At 37.8% G+C, this 23,769-nt stretch overlaps 1 protein-coding gene across 1 annotated transcript in view; it reads left to right on the top strand.

The window, feature by feature from the left end:
* The first annotated feature begins 5,485 nt into the window (after nucleotides 1–5,485).
* Nucleotides 5,486–23,769, top strand: part of LOC141963586 (RCC1 and BTB domain-containing protein 2) — a 36,799-nt gene continuing 18,515 nt past the window's right edge. The window contains exons 1-7 of the mRNA XM_074913035.1: nucleotides 5,486–5,582; nucleotides 14,843–14,906; nucleotides 17,810–17,968; nucleotides 18,444–18,594; nucleotides 20,690–20,856; nucleotides 21,530–21,688; nucleotides 23,234–23,341. Coding sequence (XP_074769136.1) covers nucleotides 14,865–14,906; nucleotides 17,810–17,968; nucleotides 18,444–18,594; nucleotides 20,690–20,856; nucleotides 21,530–21,688; nucleotides 23,234–23,341 — 786 coding nt within the window. The 5' untranslated portion in view covers nucleotides 5,486–5,582; nucleotides 14,843–14,864. The remainder of the gene's footprint in view (nucleotides 5,583–14,842; nucleotides 14,907–17,809; nucleotides 17,969–18,443; nucleotides 18,595–20,689; nucleotides 20,857–21,529; nucleotides 21,689–23,233; nucleotides 23,342–23,769) is intronic.

Genomic DNA, 23,769 nt, shown 5'->3' with positions numbered 1-23,769 from the left:
ATTGTTTATTAAGTTTAACCTTCCTTGAACTATTCACAAATTTCTTGAAACACACAACTTCCCACAACTGTTCTGTAGCTCCCATAACTGGGAATAATATTCCTTTGAAACTTTCTCAGAACCAAGAAAAGGGCAATGTTTCATTTCTATGTTAAGATACTCTTTTTAAACATCCTAGTATGATGTTTACCTGTTTTGCAATGACATGATGCTACTCTATTAGCTAAAATCAGACTGCATTCCAGTGCACTGCCAGTCTTTCCCAGCCTTATATCAACTGAAAATGTAATGAGTATCCTCCAGGTCATTAATGAAAATATTGGAGAAAACTGGACCCATGACAGACTTCACAGAGGTTTATTAAATACATTCATTTGGATAGAGAACCTTTGATAACTACTGTGAACAAAGTTGTCACTGTATATGGCAATGAAATTTTCCCTTCTATTATTTGAGTAAGATCCACAGCTATGAGTGTCTATAAGGAAAGACATTCTGATTGAAATGTCCTACATATTATCAGAAGCTACAGAAATATCTCCTCTCCTCTGTATTTGACTGGTGTAGCTGTCAAACCATATACATCTGTCAGTTAGAAGGTTAGAAACAAAAATAACTGAAGAAAGGCTAGCACTACTAATTTTACACTACTAGCATTTTAGTTTATGGTAGTAGACTATTAATAAAGCATAGATTAACAAGGCAAGTAGCAAGGAACAGAGCAGAGCAGCACTAAGATAATGTAATTAGAATTTTAAGGATTGATTGCGTCTTGGTCAACTTGAGAAGAAAAAACATTAAAAGGGAAAACAGTCAAGAACAAGCTACTTAACAACAGTTAAGCCATTTTGATACAGTAAAGTCACTTGATGTATTGATCCATAGTGTATATAAGGTACTTCATGCTCAGGTCTTCCCTTGAAATGAAGTAGGGATGTGGTCAGAACACAAAACCAGACTTCATGGGTTTGAAAATTCATGGATCCACCAGCATGACTGAGGCTTCTTAGCCCTTATCTGCTGAGATGCCTTTTACTGTCAGGAATGCAACAAACCCCACATTAAAACGCTTAATTGCTTTTTTGGACCTTTGTCAGAGAACAATTCTTGTTTAGTATCTGCTTCTTGGCAACTTCTCCCTTCTTTAACTTGCTCTGTCTGCTTCAGTTCTGACAACTTTATATAAACCCAGCCCTAAATCCCCTAAATTTCCTCCCATCTTGCATCTGTTGACAGAACTTACCAGCCTACCTGCCTTCCACTTACATTATTTTGCTTCCACAAAGTTTAAAATGGCCCCCTTGTGCTGGCTAATAACTCTGCAGACAACAGCAGCTTCCCCTGATGTTCATAACTGAAATGTCATCCCAAAACCACAACACAGGTAATGGGAACCCTGCTACTGAGGTCAGAACCTGGTTTTATTTTGACCTGAAAGGACTCCTGGCTTTCCAACTTCTGTCCTGCTGACAGACTCTCTAAGAAACAATACAAGAGGTTTAAGCAGCACCTTTATTTTGCAACCAACCTTAGCAAAGTAAGTCTGTACCTCTGTCACCTCTGCCCAGCAGTGCAGCACCTGGGCTCAAGTACAGAAATTGTAACTGCTGAACGAGAACTACAAAAATCCATGTTTTCTGTAGCAAGCCCCAAAATGATATGTCAGTCCAAAGCTTTCTTGACATCTAGCAAGTGCAGAAACCCTTCCCAGTGCTTCCAATACTTCAGGGAGATCTGTTCATTGATGAGAGTTCAGTCTGTAACCACATTTGATGGAGCTGGATGGATGGCAGGGGCAGCATTCAAGACAATATGTTTTGACATCCTCCAGCCAGCATTCTGTAGATGGTTTCGAACATCAGATTACAATATGTTCCAGATGACAGGGGCAGGTGATGGCTCTGGATGCTGCTGTGGGAGGGCAGTTTGCATGTGAGATGATGTTTCAAAAAAAATGCAGAGCACCCATTTAGATGTTGCAGATAACTTTATTAGATGTTTTTGGGAAAAAAAAAATTACTACCTTCAAACATCTTCACTTTTATCAACTGGGTGTCTAAAAAAACCTGCTCCGCTCTCTGTTTCCTCTCTTTGGCTTCCTCTGGTCCTTAGTAGTAATCCCTCCATCCTTCTCCTTGTGGATGACGATTATACCACGGTGTAGCACATTGACTACTGTGGTTTTCGATGCAAAATCTCTCCTTTCCTGAATGACATGGGCAAAGCCCTTCCCTTCCTGTGTAGTCCCAGAGAAGAACATGGCCATGCTCTATGCTGCTTCTGGCTTTGTAGCCACCAAAGAGCATGATCTCCAAAACCACCCAGCATGTACCAGTAGACTCCCACATGGGAGGCTCCAGACAATGCACTGTGGGGCTCATTCACTGCGGCTCATGCGGGCCTACAGACCTGCCCAGCAAGTCCTGGAGGGACTGAAAAATGCATCCTCTGTGAAGGCAAGTAGACCCTGCTTGGAGAGCCCGCTTCCCGAAACACCATCAGTGTGCTGAACTGGTGCTTAGATATTGAAAAAACAAGCAACTTCATACTGAAGACATCGTACTGCAGAGAAGCAACTGAAATCCTGAGTGGAGTACTTTGGTGCTTGGACTGATAAGTCAGTTTACTGATTTACAACAGTTTATGATTCCTGCTACATTCTCATTTAATGTCTAATTATATTTTTAGAGTGTGCAAAATAATACTGCCAAATTAAAGTAAAATAAACATCTGTTAATCAAAAATTAGGTCAACTTCAATTAAGTTATTCCAAAGGGGAAATGCAGAAATTCAAATGAAAAGTATATTAAGAAAGAGATATGAAGCTCAAGCTGCAGAGGCCAACAATAGATTGCTTAGTGTAAAAAAAGGAAAATACAGTCCTGGCACATACTCACAAGACTGTAAGAAGAGAGAGGCACATCTTCTCTTCCATTCAGTGCTGTTGAGTTCTAAATCTGGTATTACATTTAGGAAAGAAGAAAAACTGGAGATAGCTCAAAAGAAAGGAAGAAAATAAGACAGATGTAGAACAATGGGCATGTAAGGAAACGCAGAAATAAGTGGATCAAGTTTTTAATTGAAGGCATAAAAAATGGAGACCACTCTCCACTTTCACTGTCGTAAATTTGTGCTGTTTCTGATTTGAATTCCTGTGGCTTTAATTTCTCTCCATTGCTTCTTGTTATGGCTTTTTCCATTAAATTAAAATGCCACTCAGTACCTAATATTTTCTCATTGTAAAGAACCTACAAACTGTAATCACCTTTAGACAGTTTTTAACAAATTAAACGAATAATCTCTTCAAGCATCTCTTAATTTCGAACCATTTATCATCTTCACGCAGCCAATCCAACTTTTGATTTCTCTTTCAAAACATATAGTAGCATTATATGCAGTGTCCCACTAGTTGGCTTAAAATACTAATTACTGGAGGCAAATTACCTTTTAACTACTGTTGATTCCTCTCTTCACACGTTCAGGAATGACATTAGACTTTTTCACTTCTACATCCTCTGGTATTACACTTTCAGTTGTTGTTCACTGACCTCAATACTTTAGCTAAATGTTCCAGAATGCCATTTCTCTGCTTGTACATCTACATCCATTGCTTCCACATTTAAAGGACTTCATTGTATTAAACTGCACTTTGTTTCAGTGGGTCAAATACACCATCTTTTCCACTGGTTCTAAGTGCAATCTTCAGCCTAACACAGTACACAGCACTTCCTTGAATTAAATAGAGCATAGCATAACTTTCAGAAAAATATCCAAAACTGTTTTAAAATGTGCACTAAAGAATCAATAAACAGCTCAAGATGAAACTTGTTTTAGGGGACGGTTACTCTTTGCTTTACTGCCAGTCTGGAAATGAATAGCTTCAACATCCACTGGGTCTTGCTACCACTGTCTGCTTGACTGAAATTATCAGGTATATTATTATATTTACACATGACATCTGAAAGCCAGCAAGATTTTCCCCCTGAACTGCATTTAAGAAAACAGAAAACTGAGAAGGGAACATGGTAACAGACAGTAAGTTGCTTTGTGTTTTGGAGTCATCATTTCAGAGGGATTTTATTCCACATAAAGGGAAAATAAAACTATCAGGCACCACATACAGTCCTTACTGGGCCCTGTGCCCCCAAAATTATCTTCCCTTCCACATTCTACACATATTATGGATATCTCTTCCAAATGAAGAAACCACTCCTAGCAAAAAATACTCTCAATTTTATTTTGGAAGAACCAAAGTGAGTGAGCCAACAAAACAGAAAACATACACCCTTTGCAGATTACAGCGCATTCAGGATGTGTGCATAGGAAGCTGACTGCATTCTGAAGTGTAAAAGATAGCTGACAAACTAAAAGGTGATAGTGACTCCACAGAACACTACAGTCAGTGGCAGAGAACATTAGGGAAGAGCACAGGCAGTCGGTACAGCCATACAGGCACTTCATGCATTATGTATGTGAAGAATAGGATGCAAGGCACGGGCAGCATATCACATTAGACTGTCACGCAGCGCAGCAAGTACAGAGATCATATTGTCTCTACTCCTCTGGCATTTATAAGGACAAGTTCTTGTTACATAAACTTATACAAACCTCATTTTTGGACATCCAGTCTTGTACCCATGTACATCAATCTTTAAAATACCAGAACATCCTTACAAGGCTGTCACTCCCACCACAAAAACCGAGACCATCCCTAGGTGATAAAGGAATTTAATTTTTGATAGACAGTTAGTTCCTTAGCTCCAGAGCAAACATTCTCCTTCTGAATAAGGTTTCCATAGCAATAACATTAACAGTATCATTGAATACCAAGCAAAGGTCTCTGAACATGTACCGTGGCAAGATAGCAGGGTACGATCACACTCAAGAGACATAAGGAAGCCAAACAGACAGATTGTTGCTTTTAGGAAACCTTTTCAAGTTTATCCTCTTTAGGAGCCCTTCGTTTTAAACATAAATTTTAGTGAGAGATAGAAAAATACCCTCTCACTTCCCTTGGGAAAAACTGCACTTTGAAACAGCACAGCAGTATCTGACATCCCCTTAACAGTGGTCTTTGACCACGTGTCTCTCACTATGTGTTGTCTTCACACGTATTTAGGCCCAGACAACAGCTCGCAGCCTGGTGGAAGGAGGTGTTATCTCCCTCTATGCTGCGCTCGCTCAGAGCATCTAAGTCCTCCCAAGGCGGCCATATCATCAGGAAAGCCAGGCCGTGGCAGAGAAGACACCGAAGGGCTTCCCTCGGCCTCTCTTCGCCTCAGCTCGGCCGGAAAGCAGCACCCTGCTGCGGCACCGGCCGGCTCTGCAGCCCGGGCCAGGCCGCGCGGCGCGGGCAGCCTCCGCCGCAGCCGCGCTGGGCTCGGAGGACGGAGGCCGCCGCTCTCCACGCTCCTGCTGCAGTAGGTGGATCCCTGGGAGGCGCCAAGCCCCTGCCCTCCTCCTCTCCCGCTCCCTCCCTCCCTCCCCCCCTGCGCGGCTGAGGAGGCGCCTGAGCGCGGCGGCATCTTCTCTTGTCTCACTGGAGGCAGGAGGAGCCGTCGCCGCCGCCGCGAGCGGGGAAGGTAAGCCAGGGAGGAGGGGGATCGCCGCCGCTCCCCCTTCGGCGGGCAGAGCCCTGCGCGCCTCCCCGCTGGGGAGAGCGGAGCCCTGCGCGCCTCCCCGCTGCTGTGGTTCGGCCGGCGGCTCAGACCGTTACGCGGGGCCTGGCGGCCGTTCCCGCCCCGCCCCGCCCCGCGCCGCCTCACGCCGGCCGCGGGCGGAACGGGGGGGCCGGGCCGGGGCGGGGCCGACACCGCGGGGGCGCCGGGGCCTGCGGAGCCGTGCGGGGGGGGCGCAGGGGGGCTTTCCTCCACGGGGAGCCCTGTGGCCGCCCCACTCGTGGCCATGGGTGGGGAAAGGGGCCGCCGCCTGTTCCGCCGGTGCTGGGCCGGTGTGTCGTGGCTTCCCCTGGGGTGCGCTCCCCAGGCACCTGGTTTATAAATGGCTGATGACAGGGGCTTCGCAGCTTTTGTCAGGAGTTAACTTCGTACCGTGTTGGAGCGGCGAGGTTGTGAAGGGTAAAAAGAAAGGCGTTTGTTTAATACAGCTGAGAATGTTGGCTTGCTTTCTCTCACCCTGTACATCAACAGGCATGAAGTAGGACCAGTATTTGCACAGTGCCATAAATATGAAATAAGGAGAAGAATCGCAAAGAAAATTAGGCAGTTCATGTGAAAATGTAGGTTAGATGTTAGACGAGCTTAGATTATGGCCAGTTACATGTTTAAGGAAAATACTTGAGAAACCAAGGGTTCTCAATGTGTGAGAGATGGGAGGAGTGCATCACAATTCCTTGCAGAGATGAAATTTCTGATCTTGGGTGAATAAAAAGAGAGTGCACAAATAGAAAAGAGGTTTTACTCCAGGTTATGACCTGAGTAAGGTCTGTAGACAGTTGTGTTTGGGCACCATCAGAAACCATTTGGGCTGGACTAACGTTGAAGGATGTGAAAGCAGACTGGGATAAGGGAAACATGGAGAAATAATGATCCTGCTGAATGTGGGGTAGGGGAGCTAATATTGTCCAGATGTGAGAAATAAATGTGACAGAATGGCATGGGATGTGAATGATACAATGGACTGTAAAGTAACAGGAAGCAATTGTGTGGATTAAAAAAAGAGTCAAGCATATTATTGCTTTGAGAAAAGGAAATTATAAGAGCTTTTGATGGTGTCTGCTGTAGACCACAAGAGTTGGATTTGGATAAGGATATTACTGAGATACTACTAGGAATTATGTCACAGATGGTTTTCTTTCTTAGATACAGATAACAGCATCATTTGGGAAGGACACAGAGCGATCCAGTTGTTCTTACATACAACTGCTATAAGCTTACCAAATAAACATTGAATTGCTTTAGACTTGCTCTCAGTAAGTAGCGTGGAAAATTCTGAGAAAAGCTGGTTTATTAGTCAGCTTGTGATCTCGGATCACATTTTTAATTAGATATTATAAATAAAGTAGAAGACTAAACAGATACAGGCTTGAAATTCTCAATTTTAGAAGGGCAAGCTTTGAGAAATCAAGAGGATTAATTAGTGATGTTAGTTGTGCTGGAGTCCTGAGGGCCCTAGAAACAAGGAAGGTATGAACCTGTTTTGTGCCAAAGGTAGAATCTGTTTGGAATTTATATCCAAAGAATGAGAAAAGGTCTATTGAAAAGAACTTTCACCTATCTTAAAAAGGGTTTTAGGAATAAAGGCTAGAAAGAGGATGGATAAGCAAAGAAAAATACAAGAGATAAAGTGCAGTTCTAAAGTGAGAACTGACAAAAGTAGTTCCCAGTTAGTTACAGGTGGTTGGTTTTTAAAGTTTCTTTAATCATGTAAGTAAAAACAAGGATAGAAATAAGACCATGGAGTGATAAAGTTGAGGTAAAATAACCTTGGCATCATGGTTCATATGATCTGTTGCAGTTTGGAGGAGGTTACTGCAGTGGGTAGATTTGCTATTAGATGCTTAAGTTTATACCACAAAGAATAACATTTCATCTCTTAATTATTTTTTAGGAGTTGGGTAACTTCTATGTGTTATGTTTAATCCCATGCTCTTGCCTCTTAACTTTGGTCGGTTCCAGTATCAGAAGACTGTTAAAGAAATACTGAGATGGACAGTTACACAGTCATTTACTCATAGAGGAAGTGGGCTAACTTTATTTACTATTGTATCTCTCTGCTATAACATACGGTATCTTTTTATGTGGACAGCTATAACTATAAAAGTTTTTAAACTATCATAATTCTCAGCTCCAGGTGTGTAATACTGTTATATATGTGTGCATATTTATAGATTTTTTAAAATATATGCATTTATATGTTTGATGTGCATTTATGTGTTTGATGTAGTTACCTAGGCAAATTCTGTCTTTGTGTGAGAGAGAGATTGTTCCATCCTCCCACTCACCCACCCATGCTGGGTTCATGGGAAGTGCTCTGGCAAGTGCCCAGTGTTACAGGGAAGCGTAGCTACAGCCAGATTCATGCTGGAACTGTGCGAGACATCCGTCTTGAAAAAACCCTTCTTTTGGTGACCCAACACATAGCCCTCTTAGCTGTAGGCAGGAGCCCTTACCATGGACCAAGGCTCCAATGTGCAGAAAGACTGTGCTAAACTGAAGTAAGCAAGGAATGTAGAAAAGAGAGCCAGGTGTGGTTTTAGTAATGCTTATGTTTAGGTTTTTTATTAAGGCTTAGACTGTTTTAGAAGATTTATTTTATAAATTAAAGCTTTTAGTGTAGATGAGGCTAGAATGACCTTCCTTGGACATATAAGGAAGTGATAAAAGGTTAGAGCTGTAGAAGCTGTGAATATTTCTTTAACAGCTAGAGCAGTCTGTGAAATCAAAGAACCAACAGCTATACCTGATGTATGGCTCAACATTTGGCTGGATCAGGTAACTGCAGACTGCTAACAGTTTAGGCTAGGTCAGATTTACTTAGAGGGGCATAACAAAATGTGTGCCTTTGTGTGCTGTTTTTCTGTTAATGCAGCATAGTATTTCCGATTACATAGTAACAGAAGGGTTCTTCCCAGACATGCTGTTCCTGTGGCATCGAACTGATGTCCAGTCGGGCTCCCACGTGCAAGTGCAATGCCACCTAACATCTGAAGCTTGTACACAGTTTATCCTGAACAACTTGAAGACCTGTTACTGTTTCTTAAATTCTTAAAGCTTTAATATTTTCGGTACTAAGATTCCTTAAGTTTATAAAAATATAGTATCTGTTTCTTTCACATATTTATTTGCATTATTTTGAATTATTTGGCTTCATTACATGGTTAATATTTTTAATAAAGTTCTTTTCAAACCAAATCTTTGGAATACTTTTGTTTCCCTAAAGCTAGTTCCTTGAACTCTCACATCAGAAGGTCATAATGAAGAATAAGTTTCAATTCTACCAAATTATACGGTAAATTAAATTTTATGTAGCATTTAAAATAGACAAGAGCTAACAATTGTATCAGTTGTATTTTATTACATTTGTCTGTATGTACGGATTACAGGAACTAAAGTGGGTTTAGAGTTTGGCTAAGCAAACAAAAAGATCTTTTCAAGTTACTTACCTGAAAATCTTGGATCAGGCTCATTAAAAAATGCAAAAAAATGTTTTTATTCAGCATCTCAGGTTAAATTTAGGTTACATTAGGTGACATTAGGTTAGATTTAGATACAGGAATGACATCCTCTTCCCAAGAGACTGTCTAACAAAATGTATGATTATTGTAATTCACTTCAAGGTCTTGAGATAATGCTTATTATATTATTTTTCTTTAACTACAGAAGTAAACCAATAACTATGTGAAAATTACTCCTGCATCCTCCTATAATGTAGTTCAGCACTGAAGGTAGTTCTTGCATTGTTTCTGTGATCTGAAATACTTTATTGCCTTCAAAAGGTATTTTTGCACTTACAGAAAGAAGGGTAAATATTTTAAAGTGAAAATATTTTTCGATTGACACCTTCTTATCAGTTTTTTTTTAGCTGCTGACCTTGACATTTCAGTAAGTCTATTAGAGGCATAATTTTAGTATAAACTTCATTACTATTTTCTAGTCTTTGTATTTCTGGCTTTCATTTGTTAAATAGTTTGTCTTTCTTATTAGTTGTTAGTCACTTTATTAAAATCTTTTTTTTTTCCAGTCAAGTGGATGGATAGCCAAAGCTTTGAAATTATTTTTTGAGATGACTGTAGGGTTTGTAGAATGAGAAAAGAATTTGAGTTATTTTTTTCTTCTGTTTAAACATTTTCCCTCTGGTGGGTGATGATGCATTTTTTCAGTCAACTCCACTCTTGCTGCTTGCTGGTAAACAATACACTATTCTTCATCAATGATGATGATAAACAGCAGTTCTAAGGGGAAAAAAATAATTGGAATAGGAATGGGAGAAATAAAGAAACTTAATATGAGCAGCGTGTCTTACCATCATACAGGACTTTTAAAAGTCCTATATGATTTTATAAAAATCAAATTAGTCAAATTGTCTTGCTAGCCCAAAACCTCAAGGTGTGGGTTTTTTTGGAGGTGAGGGGAAGGCGTCTCAGGAATCTACATATGCTTTTTCAAAGCGGTTTTGTCATGTAGGTCAGAAATTTCAGACCCTAACACTTACTTTTAAACCATTGGAGAGTTGAACAATCGTGCCTTCTGTTTTCTTTTCTCTCTTCTCATTTCTTTCAAAATTTTTTTCCTTGATGTATTTGCTCTTTATCACAGCGGTATTGAACCTGCAGTGAAGGATGGTGTTAAGGTTGGGTAACAGAACAGTATTCCTACTATCTTCCGTGCTTTTTGTGTGCCCATGTTTTCATTAGTGTGTTGTTTGCATCTTATCCTTCACTGCTTTCATTCTTGGCAACCAATTTCCTTTCGGGGTTGATGGCATTACTGAAAAAAAGGCCTTTGCAAATAGGTTTCAAGCATCTAACTCCAATAGAGCATACTGCATGTAGATGAACCTCTGAAAACTTCAGTGGGGTCATGCTGGAGGTTCATCCCTGGAGCCATTGGGTGAAACTGGATGTCATGCCAAAAGAGGAGTGGCATCTGACAAGACGTTTTTGGCTAAAGTTTTGCCTGGAGATTGAGACAATAAAGCTGTCGTACCTCAGATCATTATAATTACAAATTTCTGTAGAACCTACCTACCTTGCAAGGTAAGAGGGCAAGAATGTCAGTCTTTCAGGCTGTAAATACACCAGTCTTTCAGAGTTTCTTGGATCTAGTCTCTAAATTGCAGCAGTTCCACTCTTGCAACTAGGCAGGCAGCCAGTGGAGCTTTCATTCAGGAGCTGAGAAGTCACAGTCTGGTGTCAAGAAGCAGAAAAGAGGGAGAGAAAACTATGCTTTAGTTGGAGTTAGCAGTTTTTCAAACAACTACTTATGGTTTCCCAATGTCTGCAGTTTCTTTCGGTAATGAAAAATTCTGCATCAATGAAAGAATGAATGACAAGCTGAGTTCTGTCAATTTATTGTCAGCGCTGGATGGAGTAGTGACATTTCACTGTATGTAGAGGAGGAAGATAATTTTGAAAATGGTCTTCCTAGAAAGGGAATGTGACCTGTTCAGTAGGAATAACTGTTGACAATATTACTGGCCTGTTGTCTCCTGCAAGATCACTTGAGGAAGTTAGCATCATTTCATGACTACTCTGGTAGGAAACTGCTGAGAAATCAAGAATATCAGAGAAAGTTGGGTTCCTTCCCTGAAGGTGTCAGCAAGTCCCTTTTTTCTGTGACTTTTTCCTCCTAATCTTTTCTAAGCCCTGGGGAAGAAGCTCCAGACAGACCTTTGATTCAGCAGATGAGATTTATAAATGTTCAAATTAAGTGGGAGGAAATACTAAGTGGAGTTCTGAAAATTTTTGTTTGCTTGCCAAGTTCCTAGAGAGAGAATCTACAAGAATGTTTACATTCGAATGAGTCAGTGAACTTCTTTAAATATTTAGAATTAAATGGTTTTAGACTGCTAATAGAACTTGGCTATGAAAACTAGTATTTGTGTTCCTTAACATAATCTTATCCGTACTGCTGAAGTATATGTGCCTGACCCAAAGACCTGTCATGGTTGGACTGAAACTAGGGTCAGAACTTTCAAATTCCAAGACCTAAACTCAGACTGCCAGAGTATGCTGTCTAGCTTCTTAATTGTACTTGGATTCCAGATAAGAGATTTGTGAAAGTTTAATATAAATATTTTTGTATTAGAATGCTGTGCACTTCCTCAAGAAATGGACATTCACAACAATGAAGTTTTCTCCTTTAGGTCTGCACTTCAGAATTTTTTCTGGAAAATGTATATAGTTTTAATACGTGAGAAATATTTCTTGCTTATCTTTTTACTTTCTAAATTAAGGGGTTTTTTTGTTTGTTTTTTTTTAACATAATGGTTAGCTGTTTTAAAGTAAGGCTTCCTGGCAATTATATGCATATTATACAATTTAGTAGATGAACAACCCCAGTAACTTGTCTGAAATAGCTAGGGTATGTTTTTCTTCTGTACCTGAAGTACTTAGATATACAGGTTTTTATCTTTTAATTTTTGATGACATTTTTGATGAAAATACCAATGAAAAAATTTCTTCACTCTGTATATACAATGGTTATTTTTCTGTAAGGAACATTCCTACGAGTAGGCAAATATGAATCATCACCAGTATTTTAAATGTATCTAGATAAGAATGATTCTTAGACAGGCTTAATAATATTTTTTTGGTCTCTGTTTATTTTCAGGATCCCAGGGTGAATATGAACTCTTAAATCAATTACAGGTTTTTAGAAAGAACACTTTTTCAGATGCAGACATGTGGCAATCAATATGTACTTTTATTAGAATACGGAAATTGAATAAAAGAATAAGCTGGTGTAATTTGAGCCATCCCACGTACTCCTATAGAGCTGCTCAGAAATCAGGAGTCTATGTTTGCAGAACAGCTTGAAGAATTGAGTTGCAGGGTAATTTTCACTTAGTTGTATATGAGATAAAACATTTTATAATTTGAGTTGTGAGGACATGTTAGTGATCTTAGTTCTTGAAAAGTTAGAGCAAAACTGTCAGCATGTTTGTGGGATTCTGAAAAGTAGTGGGCTGGAGAACCTTTTGTTAGGTAGCTGAAATGGTTAGATCCTAACATATCTTTCTTTATATTAACAAATAAATTGTCAACTTTTTAAAGTCAAACTATTCTTTTGCCTAAACAGAAGCAATAGAATTGAAATATTAGAACTTGAAGAATCATGGGTATCAGTTAGGTATCAAATGGCTCGAGGAAGGAAAAACAGAATTCTACATTTATTTAAATCAGAAAATTCATAGTTACTAGTTATTCTCTTGCAGGACATGTCAGCCCTGTGGGCGGAATGTAGGCTAAGGATGGCCAAGAAGTGGGTGACATATATCATCATTGCTAGGGAGTGCCAGAAATTGATGCTCTAAAATATTGGATAACCTTGATAATCAATTTCACAGTAGGACTACACATGTACTTGGAATTAAATGTTTCAGAGCTGCAGTTCAGTGATGTGGTCCTGCTTATTTTGTGGTCATGCCAAAGGCCTTAATTAGGCTAGTTGTTTCTAGTTTAAAGGGAGATAATGTACACAAAATAAACTGGTTGCATTCTTGTTGTTTGACAAGTATGTGGAAGAAAAGATAACAAATCACTCAACAGCGAGAGCTTAACAAACTACCCGGTATCCATGAAGTTGTAAAGCATGAATGGCTGTATGTACTTACTGAGGGCTCTGTTCAGTTCCACATGCATGTCTAGTGCCATTTAGTTCTTAGCTGCTGCTCTAGCATGGCATGGATACCCTATAGGTCCTGTGTTATATCTGCCAGCACGGTTTGGTGCCAGGGCTCCCTAGGATCATCTCAGACAGCAGTAGGTGCTAACGTGTGGGCAGCTGAATCAGCCCTTTAGTCTTTCCTAGTTGAAAGGGAATATAACTTAGCTTCAAGTTGTTTCAGTATGGTTTTGTGTTTGAGCCTTAAGCTCAAAGTCAACATGGACAAGAGAGTAGCTGGACTTTCACACATGAGCTGTATTTGTCATTTAACATCTCAAACTACATGTATAAAATACACTGTGTGTATGTTGAAGCATAAGCTTAACAGTGTGCATATTCAGTATAGTTGAGCTGCAGCAATTGTTTGGTTTTAGATAAATAAAAAATGTTTTTGTTTATTCAGGAAATTAAATTATATTTGTTAAAACATTAACATTTATAATATTTAAATCATATGAATTTTATGTATTCTGTGTCCTTGGCCTAGATCTTATGGCATGAAGTCTTACTTAAGAGGCATGTTTAGTAGTAAGTTAGGTAGTTTTAAAAAAGCTAGATTTCATACTTCTTTTAGTGTTGTATTCCTCTGAAAAGGAACTAAGTAAAACGGTATCTTGTTTGTTGGATGTTATTCTGCCTGTAGTCAAACCCAGGACACAGACATTTAATTTTAAGTGAAAAGTAAACAGATTTTTAGCATTGCCTGAACCAGCGTGCCTCAAAGAAAATTATGTGTACAGCTTTCCCACTCGTTGAGTAAAAGTTAAGCTTGCACAGCTCCAGAGATGCTTGGACTTTTTGCAGTTTTACTGAAAATGGAGTTGCATGGCTTTGTCTTAGAAAACAATGCAAGGATGGGAGAGTTGTGCATATTTGTGAAGAAACATCTGATCTGAAAATCTGTTTCTATAGATAATGAATGTCATAGAAATAATACAAGTAATTTACTGGATTGGCAGTATTTTCTGAAGCAAAGTGGATATTTTAAGAATTCTCAGTAAACCTGAAAAGACAGAAATATTTTTCTAACATTGGTTTTCAGAATGGAACTGGAATAAGAGCCTTTGAAGGCTTAAGCCAGAAATGGAAAGCTCTGACCAGTGTGCTTTTACTTTGCAGAAAGAAATGTCCTGAAAAATTAGGTCAGCAAGGTTTAAATTCATTTTTACTGCAATAAAAAGACATTGGAATATAGTGTTTAGTAAAAACTTCTCCCGTTAAAATCACAGTCTGATTAATTTTACTACTTGTTTTAACTAAATTGTTTTGGCCAAGAATTATTATTTTAAATAGGAACACAGAAGAGCAGAGTCTGTCTAACTGATCACTGTATAGTTGAATGTAAAACTAAAATTGACTGAGCTTTGTGTTTCTTGTTTTCTCACCCCCGAGAAGCAAGTAGTTCTGGCTTAATATTAGGTGTGTATTAGTTCCATTAAGTATTGTTGCAGCAATATGATACGGTGATTTTAACCACAGTTCTCTCTCTGCAGGGGGACACAAGCACAAATCCATATGGAGGATGAACCTCCTCCTTCCCAAGAAGTCAGTGTCAAGGTCAGAGTGTGAATTTCTATTGAGAACTCAGTATTGCTCTACTCAAAGGGAAGAAGTTGGCTTCTATTAAGCAGTAGTTTAGTACATGCTAGTAGCTTTCAAGATAAATAGAAAACCAAAGGTAAAGGTAGAAAAATGATACTAGCAAAAGAAATGCTGTTTATGTGATCCACAAAATATTAGAAGAACGATATATTCTTTTTAATGAGGTTGAATTGATCCTTTGGCTGGCTTACAAGGCTGGTTTAATTTAGTATTAAGTTACGTGTTCCAGCCTAATGTTTCAACAACATAAACTTGTTAGAATTAACTTTTGTAGCATAATTTGAGGCAAAAACTTCCTCCCATTTTAATCTTTTATTTCCTTTGAACACTCTGCATGTAAAACTTAATGAAACATCATTCAGATTTTGAGCTTAATGATGATGCCTTTTAAAGTGATCTGTATGACAAATAAAACTGAATAACCAGCTTTCAAACTGATTGCTGAGGTCAAATGAAGTGTAGAATTTCTAGGAATTCTTGAGGCGTAACTGATATACCTTTGGGACAGGTAGCTGGACCATATGAAATCTCAAATTCTGGTTTAGCTCTTTCTTTCATGACTGTGCAATATAATGAGGGAACTGATCACTTACGAGACATAAATGTTGACAGGCTAATAGTTCAAGCTGTTTTTCATATTTTGGGGACAAAATATAATGGAGAAATGTGGGAGGGGACAAAATCTTGAAAGGTGAGAAAATATCTCTTACTGAGTTGAATGTAAATAATAATTCCAGAGACAGGATTTAGATTATGGATATTTTGTATCTGATAACATTTGTTGTTATTTCTTTTGTTAAAAAAAATCAGGATCACAAGTGTTTCCTTGGGTGCTTTTTATAACAGTACTTTGTTTTTTTTCCTTCAGTGTATTATTTTAGTGTTAAGAAATGCTACAGTTTGGGGTTTTTTTGACCTGTTAATTATGAGGGTAGAATATGAGTGCTCTGTAGAAGGAGGTTACAGAAAAAAACCTTTCCTATTTAAGATGAATTAATAGGTTCTGACACACTGTGCATTTGGAATTTAGAGCCCACATTTTAAAGAAACTGGTATGTTATTCCAGTAAGGAAATCTGTACAATTCAAGGACACCATGACTGTCCTTTTGAACCTCAGGCTTCATCAGTCTTGAGCAAAAGTAGGATGCAGTTTTGTTGATGCAATTGGAAGACTAGTCTGTGATGCTTTCACTATCCATTATCATATTTTTAAAGTGCCTGAAATCCTCTATAGAATTAATGCTAACCTCTTGACATAAAACAAATTGTTCTGTGAACAACAGATAAATGAGGCCTGTTTCCATATAGATTCATGTCCTTCGTCTCTTATAACCCTGTTACGTGTCATGGAGGACAGCATTTGCTAGGACTGGCTTGGACCTTTCTTGCTGATTTATTTCATAACATATATGTCTGGTTGTCCAGCTGCCTATTGCCAAATAGATTGTGTCAGCAGAATCTTACTTCCCTTTTACTTGCAAGATGGCTGAAATTGGTTAGTTATTTGGTGTGAGGAGATGGGGAAAGAACTGGTATGATCAAAACCACAGCTTTTCTTTAGGGAAGATGACCAACCCTCCTTTTCCTTCCTCAGAATTATATTATAAAAAAATGTGTGATTAACTGCAATTTGTTTAAAGATTTTAGTTCAGGATTAATTTAGGGATTGTTTCTTTAGTTTTAAAGATTATCTATGTTTATGTGTACATTTTTTTCATACTAAGCTTTTTAATCAAAAAAGCAGTATCCTTATGACTGACATAATGTGCTTCAGACTCCAGACTAGAATTTATTCACATCTTTGTTTCAGTCAGAGGTAAAAAAAATAATGTTCTGTAACGGATCATTTTGTAAATCAACTACTTGCTAGAAATAAACTAATGTTGCAATTCTCAATGTTATGTGGTGAACTACATAGTGCTTGTAATAGGCAAAATCTATTTTTATTTACCTTCTGATCTGACAAGTAACGCTACTTTTTTTTCACATCCAGATCCTGTATTAATTTTAGTCAAGAACATTTGATGCATGCTCCATGCAAACTTTGCTATAAAATTTTGATACTGCAACATTTTTCTGATTTATGCTATACTAAAGTAGCAGAAACATTGCATGAGATTCAGACATTAGCTTGACTAGTTGTAATGTCTGGAGAGATCTTTTTTCTTTTCCTTTAAATAAACTTGTCATTTGTCCTTGGATAAGCTGGAAAATGTTCAATCATCTTTTTTCTTTTATTGTATGTCTACTTACATAAATGCAGATATTCTTAGGACGTTCCCAAAGATTCAACAATTATTGAAACAGAAGTAAATTTCAGAAGTAAAGGAGAAAGAAAAAACTTTCTCAAGTTTTCTCAAGTTTCCATTTTCAATGCATGAAAACAAATGTGTATATTTTTCAAAGATAAGTATATTCTTGGGCAGATTTTTTAATGGTTTCTTCTTTTAACAGTACTATTTCTTCTTTTAACTTCTTTTAGTACCAGAGGAAAACACACAAATTATTTTCAAGTTTTGAATGTATACTTCACACTTTCTATTAGAATCCTGTACACTGAATTCTATAAGCTAGCAGTTATGTTGTATGCATGTAGTGAAAATACAACCTCACCATTTAAATTTTTATATAGTACTTTTTTCCTTGCATATAGATCCTTTCTTTCTGGATCATGATGTATTTTATTTGTTTATTTTAATTCTAGAACAAACCTCCCTCAGAGTATTGTTCTAGAATTAAAATAGTGGTTTGTGGTTTAAAAAGGAGACAGTGTTTCTCTAAATTTTTTACTTTTAGGTATGCAAAGGTATGCATTTCTCTCTGTCTAGATATTTTATATCACTTTTTATAACATCAGGTATTGGAGGCAACTTTATTGTCAGCCCTGAAGATGCTGGATGTTGGGAAATGGCCAATTTTTTCTCTCTGTTCCCAAGAAGAGCTCAAGTTAATTCGTCAAGCCTGTGTATTTGGCAGTGCTGGTAATGAAGTATTGTATGCAACTGAAAATGATGAGGTAATTGTCCACGACAATGTAGTCATATTTAGTTATTTATATATCAAGTTGTTCTGAAAGCAAGTACTATGATAGTATACCTAGGAAAAGTTGCATGCAGAAATGCCTGATCATTTTGATTGCTACTAAAGCATTTTCAATTCAAATTAATGGCTTCCTACCACAATCAGAGCATAAAGAGAGATGGAGTTAGACATTTCTTGGAGGAGCATAGTGACAGGCTGAGAGGCAATGGACATAAGCCGGAAGATGGAAAATTCTGATTCAGTATTAGGAGAAAAAAATCACGATGAGAATGTTTAAATCCTGGAGGGGTTGTGAGATCTTTTCCTTGGAGCTGTTCAAGACTCAACGGGACATGGCCTTGAGTCAGCTGATGCATTTAGATCTTTGTTGAGCTGGGGGTTGGACTAGTTGACCTTTGGAGGTCCTCCATTCCAACCTAAATTATGATTTTGTGATTCTTTTATAACAGGTTTTTGTGCTTGGCATGAACTGCAGTGGGTGTTTGGGAACAGGTGACATGCAGAGCACTATTGAACCAAGGAGGTTAGATTCTCTATGTGGCAAAAAGATAGCCTGTCTGAGTTATGGAAGTGGCCCTCATGTTGTTCTTGCTACAGAAGGTAAAGTATGATCTGAATATTGCTTTTCAGATACATCCACTTTAATTAGTCTGGCAGATGTGAAAGGTCTTTGCTGGTAATGTAAGAGAGGAATTGGGATGGATGTTCTGGACTATCAAGTCCAACATATTTTCATTGGTGACTGTGACATATCAGCTAGCTCTGCTCATAGCTAGTTCTTTTCGAAAGTTTTTCAAGCTCTGCTTTAATCTTGTTGCTATTTTTGAAGGCTTTTTTTAAACTTTGCAGTTAAGTTTGGAACCTCTGATTGCTTTTGAAATGCATTAGTGGCTACATTATGCCCGTATATTCTTGTACCAGCAATGCCCTTTAGCTAAAACACATCTTTTCCCTCCTGTACCTAGTTTTGGATGTGCTTTAAAGACCAGTTATATTGCCTCTCAGACTTCTGTTTTCTGTCGTCTCATTGACACACTATTATCCTCATCAGGCGAGTGGCCCTTCTGTTCGCAATCAAGGACATTATTATCGAAGACAAATGACTAATATTGTGTTTCCAGTGAGGTCCTGTTAGAGCCTGACTGATGATGTTAAAATTTCGTGCTCTCTCTCCATTATTGAGGATAAATCTTTCTGAGTAGTCTAGATTAGATGACTAAAGGTAGGTGAGGGGAATTGTGTTGTAAATGTGTGACTGTTGTTTATATTCAATTACATTCCACCATTTTCTTCAGTCTTCAGGGTAAACCATTCTGGGTGCTTTTTATGTATGTATCTCTATTTTTCTGAGCATGTCTCTGGCAGATCCTACTGGCACGCTCGTACTCCTTACACAGATGAAGAACAGAAGTATTGCAAAAGAACAGGTCCAGAACTGATCCTTGATGATTTTTAGTCTTAACTCCATTCACATGAATATCTTCCATTCAGCACAGCCTCTTCTAACCTACCTTTCAGACAGCCCTTATGTATTGCACAATTCTTGTGTTAGTTACTATAATTTCCAGTTTAGGTTGTATGTTTCTATGTGGCTGTTTCGCCTGTTCGCTGGAATTTTTATTCTCATATTGGTGAAACAAAGGTTGTTTACTTTTGACAGAGTAAAGTCATCAGATTTAACGTGTTACTGTAGAGAAATACTGGTTTAGTGTAGCACATTTTGCCTTTGTAGTTCTGAGGGAAACCTTTTTAGGGACAAGGAGTTTGGTGATCTCTTTAGAAATCTGATGGAGTTGTATGCCAAACCTAGCTCTCCTGCAGTAACAGTGTAATTTAGGTTTAGAAGATTATGATGATGACAGACAAGATGAATGTAGGAAAGCTGTTCTTCAAGTCCTGCACTGCTCTAACTAGGGGATACTTGATTTAAAACAGATGAAAGAAAATGAATATGTAAAGGTGTTAGCCTCATGGAAAATGGGCCAATATATGTACATTAAAGAGAACCAGAGGTACCTGGTAATATCTGTCCTTTAGTGACTGTAAATGCTTGGGAACTGCAAAAAGTGACCAGGCTCATGTTCCCCTTAAACAGTAGCTTTTTTCTGTTGCCAGCTGGAGGACAGAATTTTGCACTAGGTGAACCATCAATCTTAACACAGTGAGACATTTCTTGCATTCTTAATTTTACTAGCACGTTTCTCAAAATACAGGACATGAATAGTACGTTTCAATAATAAATAAATAATGGTATGTTTATTAATAAGTAATAATGAGTTTTTCTTACAAGCATCTTCATGTATGTCTTAAAGGAATAAAAGCTTATTATTTGAATTTTCCAAGGTGGGAAACAGGACAGATTCTGATTGATTGTCAGTAACAAGGAAATTGAAATGGGTACTCCTGACTGTCCTGTCATCCTTTTCCCTTCTGTATCGCACTGTCTCCTTTGTTTCAGCTAAATGATTTCTTTTACTAAGATTATGGTGATACTATCCTTCTGGATTTGTGGTCAACACTATGTGAATTGGTATGTTCATGGGCTTGAGAGTCCCAATGGGCACATGTATATATATATACACACACTCAAATATGTAAATTGTTATGGAATTTTACTTTTCAGTTTGTAATTTTATGTTGTGTACTCATTGGAAAAATAGAGATTTTAAACTAGCCTTTTGCATTTTCATTATAGAAGGAGAAGTGTATACATGGGGTCATAATGCCTATAGTCAGTTGGGCAATGGTACAACAAATCATGGTTTCCTTCCCTGTCAAGTCTCTACTAACTTGGTGAACAAAAAAGTCATTGAAGTTGCCTGTGGCTCTCATCATTCTATGGTGTTAACATCTGATGGAGAGGTGAGAATAGCTGGAATAAATCTCTCTTTTCTCTTAATGATATTCATGCATGTGAGAAAAAAGAAAACATTCTGCACCTAGAGCATTAGACCTTGCTACTTGCTATCTTCAAAGAGCAGATGCAACACAAATGTTTGATAAAAATGGAAAACCTGAAGGGTCTAGATGCTTTGAACTGCATGCAGAAGATTGATTTATGTGCTACATCTGCTTGTAATAAGAAGTTGTCGTTTCTTTGTAGAGGGCAGTCAGTTCCTTCCTATGCTATACTGTAAATGCTTAATGGTGTTAAAGCTGGCATTAATATAGATCACATTCATCCAAGGAGTTTTCTGTTATTTACTTTGAGGTGCCATTTGTGTCCAGTTAGGCCTTTTACTTTGGGTCCTGGAAAACTAGCAATGAATTCATCCAGCATTAATGCAACTGTCATGTTGCTCTTACCTTTGATTGGAGGAACATAAAAGAATGGAATACATAAATATTATGAGTGGCATGTTTTTGATGGAAACAATTAAATTGTAAACCTATGTATCTGCCTAGGTCTTTAAAAGAATACATCCATTTGAATGAAAAATGTCATTTTTTATGCGTGTAACTTTTTTCTCTCTTGAATGTGTACTTCGAACTGTATGTTATATAGTGTTCTTCTACGACAATTCTCTTACAACAGGTGTATACCTGGGGTTACAATAACTCAGGCCAAGTTGGATCTGGTTCCACAGCTAATCAACCAATTCCTCGAAGAGTTACCAGCTGCCTACAGAATAAAATAGTAGTGAATATAGCTTGTGGACAGATGTGCTCTATGGCTGTGGTGGAAAATGGAGAGGTAAAAAACTTTAAGTGAATTATCTGACTGAATTTTGTTTTATGTAATATCACAGGAGGTAGATAATCTCAAACTTGCCAGTAATGAGCTGCTACTCAGAAAAGTATGCCTTTCCAGAGTCCCTCAAATCTACCTGTTTATACTGCTTATAAAAATATTTGTCATAAATTGTCCTGCAAATTCTGACATACTTAAGCACATCTTCCTATCCGTGCTGATTATGGTTTCTTCTTTAGAAAGCAGATAGAGCGAAACAGGGAAAATTGTTCAGTAACATTTGGTTTATGGCTTTTTGGTTTTTGAGATTATTCATAAAATTTAGCAGCTATTACTTTGTATCAACTATTGGAGTTGTCTTTGAATTGAAGGAATTCAGATATCACATTTAAAATTTACTTGAAAATACAGTTCTGAAGTAAAAATAGTATTGTGAAGGTCAGGAGACTTACAAACTTTGGGATTAAATTATATTGAATCTATATATGTATACTTAGCACTTCATGCTAGCTTCATTTTCTCTATATAAAAATAGCAGGTTTGTATCACCTATTTACTGATTTTTAGAGCTGGTGTTATAGTCTAGCAAAAATGAAAGTGCCAATTAATGCATTATCCCACTGCTCTTTAGCATTCATAGAAAAAAAAATTACTGTCTATACTAGAGTCTTAAGTATCAAGAATGTGAGAATAATCAGTGAATGGTATTTTAATTTTCAGTGCTCATATATGCACACTTTATCTTGAGAGAAAATGGAGAAAATAAAGCACATTGCATATATTTGTTCTATTGCAGTACTTCTTGAATCCCTCTCATACTTTTTCATCCTCATTGCAAAGATACAAAGGGGTTGTAGTATTCTTGTTTTAGTTCATATGAGCTGAAGATTCTGGGCAGCCTACATTCTCTCTAGCTCCATTGCTCCAAGCATTTCAGTTTAGACCTAAGTAGCTATTTATTGTTTGCAGTAGAACATATGTCAATGAAATTATCAGAGCTCAGTGTTTTCTCTTTTTCTTATATTCAGCAAAAAGCTGTTAACAGCCTACTCAAACCATTTGTCATAGCTTTCAGTTTATACTCGTTTTAGTGTGTTTTCTTTTCCGTTAGAGGATTTTTGAATGAGAAATTAGCTCTTTAAGAAAGGAAAGTATTCTTGCTGAAGTTGCTCTGTGCCAGGAAACAGCCATATGAATCACTTATTTTTCTACTCTTCATATTAAAATATTGTAGTCTTACATAATCTAACTCTTAAAGAACAACATGAATATGGAGATTTAGAATTTTAGATGAGCATGCAGTTGGTATTTTAAACAGAAGCATCATCCAAAATTTCTGGCACAGAAAACCATATACATGTGTGTATAGATATATTTATGTATATATGTATGTTTATACAGGTGTGTGTAACTACATATAAAGTACAGATCTTAAGGTGTGGGGACAGGGAATATTGCAGAAAATTATTGTAACTCTGAAGTAGTCATACTGCTTTTGAAAGAAGTAGGTAGTAGCAAAGAGTTAAAATCCCCATCTCTGTTTTTAAGGTCTATGTCTGGGGTTACAACGGTAACGGCCAACTGGGACTGGGCAGCAGCGGCAACCAGCCAACGCCGTGCCGAATAGCGGCGCTGCAAGGCATCCGTGTGCAGCGGGTACGTGTGCGGCGCTCCCTGTCGAACCCCGTATCAACAACTGAAAATATGCTAAGGCGTATTCTACATTTATAAGAGACAGTCCTTTATCTCTTTATTTGAAGTGCCATTTACCAAAATAAAAACGGGTATCTTAAAATGGACCTTTGTCAGTAGGGGAGAAACTGTGAGCCTGTGGAATTCAGTGGGAATTCTGCCATTGACTTCAGTGAGGTCAGGATTTTACTCAAAGACAAGTAGGGCATTAGAAATATTTGTGGTTTTTTTCCTGTGAAACTTAATTTTAAAAAAAAGTCCTGTTATTTTAGTAAATAAGAAAGTCTTCTTAGGCTACCCCCTTCTTCTTTAACCCCTGTCTTCTTTTCTGGGAAATGCTGTAGTGCAGCATTTCGTCTTTCTGCCAGACTGAATATCCCTTTTAGAGTTGC

Source organism: Athene noctua, chromosome 1 (assembly GCF_965140245.1).
Source record: "Athene noctua chromosome 1, bAthNoc1.hap1.1, whole genome shotgun sequence".
Taxonomy (NCBI): domain Eukaryota; kingdom Metazoa; phylum Chordata; class Aves; order Strigiformes; family Strigidae; genus Athene; species Athene noctua.
This window is presented reverse-complemented; position numbering and strand designations above follow the sequence as displayed.